General features: G+C 40.3%; 1 protein-coding gene across 1 annotated transcript; it reads right to left on the minus strand.

Moving 5' to 3' along the window:
• Window positions 1–282: 282 nt before the first annotated feature.
• LOC104099146 (small ribosomal subunit protein uS5c-like) lies at window positions 283–5294 on the minus strand. Its single transcript, XM_009606055.2, has 2 exons — window positions 4897–5294; window positions 283–672 (listed from the first exon to the last, which is right to left on the minus strand). The coding sequence occupies exons 1-2, from the start codon at window positions 5184–5186 to the stop codon at window positions 423–425; spliced, it is 540 nt and encodes a 179-aa protein (XP_009604350.2). The 5' UTR covers window positions 5187–5294; the 3' UTR covers window positions 283–422.
• Between the last annotated feature and the right edge of the window lie 704 nt (window positions 5295–5998).

Consider the following 5998-nt stretch of genomic DNA (forward strand, 5'->3'; position numbering starts at 1 on the left):
AAAGTTTGGGGGAGGTAGGGGTGTTTTTTTTTTTTTGAGGGGAGGGAGGGTGGAGGCCAATTATAGACGTTTTTGGCCGTTGGGAATAACTATTTTTGCAATTGGAGCACAGGACGGGACGAAATGGGACGGAACAAACGGGACGAAATGGCCATCCCGTGTCCCATTTAACATGGGCTCATCCCGTTTAGAATTAAGTGGGACGGGACGCGGGACGGGACGGGACGGCCCGTCCCGTTGGACAGCCTTAGCCAGAACTACTGTGAAATTTTATATACATCGTGTTCGAGAAGGCTGCATTTTGAAATTTACATCAAAATTAACAAATAACACTTGCAGAAAAATTAAAAGGTACACTGCAGCTATCCCAGTTGAAATCTACAAAAATCTTGTAAGATACAAATCAAAGCAACAGAAACTCTTCATTTCCATAGTTCTTCCATAGGAATCCCACGGTCTTGAGCAACTTCACTAAATTGCCTCATTTGCTGAACAGCTACAACAGTGGCTCTTGCATTGTTGAGGGCATTGTTACTCCCAAGTTGCTTACCCAAGGCATTCTCAACGCCAGCCATTTCGAGAACAATCCGCACAACACCACCAGCAATAACTCCAGTACCAGGGGCTACTGGTCTAAGCATCACCCTTGCTGCTCCAAAGTCTCCCTCAGATCTGCAATTAAGTTGGTCAGCAATGTTATCCCTATGTTATTAACAATAACAAGATGATTCTTTCTCTTTTTGGATAATGGTGGTGTCCAAGCTAACTTGCTTGCATCTCGACGGATACATGTTACCTCCAATTAGTACATGCATTGGGTAACTGTACCACGAAAATTTATGCAAATAGAAAGAAATCATCTAGCGTTTTTTTCTCTTTGTCTCTGTTGGAATTTGAATCTTATTCTTCCATGGTTTCCCCCACTTCTTTGACTACTAAATCACACTCGGATTCCCATCGCGAGATAATTCTTTCACGAAATGAGGTGCATAATTCTATTAACGTTTTCGGAACTACATACATGTCAAGGCAAATACTACCATAAGATATTCCTCAAGGCAAGATGTGGTGGAACCTTTAGACAAATCAGTTTTTTCTCATTAGGATGACAATCAATTAAAGAGGAACAGAAAATAAAAGACTTAATTATCTATCGTATTCAATCCTCTCAAGGCCTACCATTTCATTCCTCCAGATTTAGCGACAGATGTGCTGGGATAATCACGACAAGAAATCACAGCTCTACAGTCAGTACACATCCTAACATATATAGCCAGTCTTCAAAAGTATTAAACATAGCAGTACTGCTAACTGCTAAGTCATTAACATGTTTCTTAATAAAAGTGAGGACAGATCAGATTAATCTCTTTCAGATGCATAGGCTAGAATCACTGATGACCAATTTATATACTTATCAGACTGATCGACGAGCTAGCTAAAATCTAGAGAATCTCACACATTTTAGACACATGAAATATTGGGGTACATGTAGATTTCTTGTTATCTATTAAATCAACGAAAAGAAATAGACACAAAAACACAAATTTGTGCATATCTCAATTTGACATATATAGTCAACAAAATAAGAGGTTCCTTATGACAAAAATAAACTAGATTATGTTCAGATGCTTAAGTAGAACATATTTAGTATGCCATTCTACAAGCCACGATGTTGCCCGGTGAAAATCACGAGAGACCAGGGTTCAAAATGCTAGATACCAATTTTAGTTGTGCCCCTTGACGTTAAACATAACCAATAACTGGAATTATGCCTACGTTGAATTACTTTAGGAGCTTAATAGGATCACTCATAATCAAATATCAGATCATCATGTCCTGTGTACCATAATTGTATTACATCCGCACGCTTTACCTTTCGTGCTAAAATTCTCGGTAATCAAGTATATCCATGACAAGCACCACCTACTACTGATCTAGAAAATCCTTCATAATTCCAGTAATTGGTTATGTGTAAGGTCAAGGGGCACAAGTAAAATTGGTGACTTTATCTTAGTAAAAGCATGTGACCATGTCAAGTTATGATTACACAGGTTTATGGCGCAATGACCAACAACAACAACAACAAAAAACCCAGTATAATTTCACATGTGGGGTCTAGGGAGGGTAGTGTGTATGCAGACCTTATCCCTACCTGGAAAGGTAGAGAGGCTGTTTCCGATAGACCCTTGGCTCAAGAAAAGGTGGCAAGTAATATAAGAGAAGAAGAAGAAGAAGAAGAAAGAGGGGGAAGAAAGAAAGGGGGAAGAAAGAAAGAGGGGGAAGAGGGAGACAAAAGACAATAAGGAAAAAGGGGGGGGAAAGTAGCATCAAATAGTAACAATCAGGGAGCAACAATTTCCAGTACAAGAGGAGAAAAAGTAGCATCAAATAGTAACAGTTAGGAAGTAACAATTTCCAGTAGCAGTTTTAAAAAAACAACAGTGTGACGTGGTAGCTAAGTACCAGATACACTAACAATCTAAAAGAAAGTATCTCTCAACCAACAACAAGGATACTACTAGTACTACTGGTAAACCTAGGAGGAAGTCACAACTACCTATCAACTCACCACCTTAATCCTCGACCTCCACACCTTCTTATCGCTAGTCATGTCCTCGGTTAGGTGAAGCACTGACATGTCCTGCCTAATCACCTCTTCCCAATATTTCTTTGGCCTACCCCTACCTTTCCTTAAGCCCGCCATGTTCAACCTCTCACATCTCCTGACCGGGGCATCTATGTCTCTCCTCCTCACATGCCCAAACCATTGCAGCGTCGATTCCCGCAACTTGTCTTTCACGGATACCATTCTCACTCTGTCCCTAATAGCTTCATTCTTAATCTTATCTTTCCTGGTATGTCCACACATCCATTTCAACATCCTCATTTCAGCTTCGCTCATCTTCTGGACATGTGACTTCTTGACGGGCCAACACTCAACCCCATACAACATAGCCGGTTTAACCACCACCCTGTAGAACTTGCCCTTAAGTCTAGGCGGCACATTCTTGTCGCATAAAACCCCCGAAGCTAGCCTCCATCTCATCCAACCCGCTCCAATGCGGTGAGTAACATCCTCGTCAATCTTCCAGTCGCCTTGGATTATAGACCCAAGATACTTAAAACTATCTCTTTTGGGAATGACTTGAGAATCAATCTTTACTTTCAATTCTTCTTCATACCTCTCGTCGCTGAACTTGCACTCTAAGTATTCAGTTTTTGACCTACTCAACCTAAAACCTTTGGACTCCAGCGTCTGTCGCCACACTTCTAACCTAGCGTTAACACCCTCTCGTGTCTCGTCAATCAGTGTTGTCAAAGGCGCGCTTAAACCCTAAAGCGAGGCTCAAAACATGTTGAGCGCTTTGCTTCGCTTTACGGGTGCTTCAGTGTCGCATCAAGGCTCTAAGGCATACTTTTTCTTGCCAATGAATGTAATCCTGAAAAGGTAACACTAAATAATTGATATTTTACTTTATCGTAATTTTCTTGTTATTTCTTATTCATACTTATAATTATTAGTCTTAAACTACATATACATATTTTTACTTTTTCTCCAGTTGCGCATTTTTTCATTAAAGCCCACGCTTTATTTGTGCTTTGCGCTTAAAGCTCCAATGGGCCTTAGAGCTTTTTTGCGCTTTACGCCTTTGATAACACTATCGTCAATCAGTACTATGTCATCAGCAAATAACATACACCATAGCACCCTCCCTTGTATGTGTCGCGTCAGCACATCCAACGCTAGGGCAAACAAAAACGGGCTAAGGGCAGATCCCTGATGCAACCCCATCTCCATAGCGCAATGACCAATCTATGCAAAAATCATTTCTCATATATTACTGCAGATCCAGTACCGAGAAATCTGTTGCCTCCAGCTATGAAACTCAATATAATGTCCCCTCCCTACTCCCTCTACCCCTCTATCCTTCTCCACCTAAATACCAGACATGGTTCACTTTTGCATTACAAATACCAGACTTGATTACCAGCACAATTCGGATTCGTCCTGCACTATACTACCTAAGCCCTGAGGCTGGAAGCAGAACTATTAGCAACAATTTGACCCTCAGAAGGAACTCAAATGGCAAGGGAAGCAGATAAGAAGCTGATACGCCACACCCCCAACCTTATAAGGGTGAGAAGTTGCTTATATTCTATCATAGCAAAGTAGGACTTCAGTAGCTCTCTGCCCTTCTTGAATTGCAGAAATGCATAAAATAGACCTCAAATATTTTTTTAAAGACAGTGGGACTTAGGTATGCAATTCCTGCACCGCAACTAATTCATTGGCACCCGCTACAGCCCATAAACACAAGTTCCAGTAATTATGCCTACGAAGGCTAGAGAAGATGGGCTCACGCTGAGTGTTATAAATGGTATGCAAACATGAGATCTCTATGTTATTAGTCTATGTCTCAACCATCCACTCATCATCTTGGAGAACCCAAACGTCATGATTTTATCCATAGGAAGTTTCGGAGAACCCAGTCCCACTATTGCTTCAAAAATAACCATTAACCATCTCAACCAATATCCTCAAGGTGCCAGAACTAAAACACATTTTGTTTAGGTTAACAATTAAGTATTACTTAGGGGAAAAAAAAAAAGGACAATCAAAATCGAACTCATTCCTATTGTATAAAACCCTCCTGCCAATACCACTAGACTATAAGATTTGGTGGTAAAATGCATTGAATAGACACTTGTGGAATTTCTGTTTCTACAGTAATAACTCGAAGCTACAAACCCAAAAATTGCACCATCTAGCTCAATTTAGGATTGGAATTCCAAGCCTCCAAACTAGCTGAAAACTACAGAAGATTCTATATTTATGTCAAAACCCAACATTTACTAGCGAAAGAACATACATATTTAAAAGTTAGCAAAATTTACCTGTGGGGGAAAGTCAAGTACTTAGTCATAGGGACAGTAATGATATTCCTCCTAGCATTAACAGCGGACGTTTGGACAGCAGCAATCACCTCTTTAGCCTTACCAACTCCAACACCCACTTGCCCTTTCTTATCACCCACAACCACAATTGCTCTAAAATGCAATTGCTTCCCACCTTTAACAACCTTAGTAACTCTCTTCACTTGCACCACTCTATCATCAAAACCATCTTTGGCCTTCTCTTTCTTAGTTTTCCCAAACCCAGTTGTCTTTTTCACCTTAGAGTCCATTGTATAAATATCATTCCCAAGGAAAGTCTCTCCACTGTAAGCTGGCCCATACAACTCTTCATAAGCTTTTGCAATGTCGTCTTCAGATTCTAAGGGGCCATCGTCGAAAAAGGGTGGTTCTATGAAGTCTTCAGGGCGTTCTGGAGGGTCAAAAGTGGAAATTTCTTCTGGGTCTGTGTTGTCAAAGAAAGTGGTTTCGACGGTTGTGGAACTGGCTGTTATGGGCTTGAGTTTTAATAGGTGGATGGGTTTAGGGAGGAAGAATGATTGGGATTGAAAGGGTGAAAAGCGAGAAGGGGTTGTATAGAGAGAGGGAAAAGAAGGTGGAGAGCGAAGCAGATACTGTTGTCATTATCTCGTCTTGTGTTAATGGCGAAGTACAGTGGAAGAAATGTAATCTTCTTATCCTTAACTTCCAAGTGGTAAGATGGGCTGAGTTGAGATAGGATTAGTTGACGGGCGATGTGCACATATAGCCAGTAATAACACATGTATTTACTTTTAAGCCACTGTTTTAAATATATTTAGTCTTTAGCCACTGCTTTAATAAACTTTTACCCACCCGGACAAAAATACCTTTCTGTTATATAGGATTTCGCTGATATATACGGTCCTTATTCACGATCAGCAGCAGCTCAAACTTACGTGCAAACTTACGTACAGAGAATTGTTGTGATCGTCCAAAATTGCAGAAGTTTCTCTTCCGATTTCAAACTTTTTGTCTAAGTTCAGAATTCAACTTTCTCGTCCAAAATTCACCATAAAATTACAGTAAGTTCTAAATTTTCAGATATCTCTATATGCTTTTGTGT

The sequence above is a fragment of the Nicotiana tomentosiformis genome, chromosome 2 (genome assembly GCF_000390325.3).
Source record: "Nicotiana tomentosiformis chromosome 2, ASM39032v3, whole genome shotgun sequence".
Taxonomy (NCBI): Eukaryota; Viridiplantae; Streptophyta; class Magnoliopsida; order Solanales; family Solanaceae; genus Nicotiana; species Nicotiana tomentosiformis.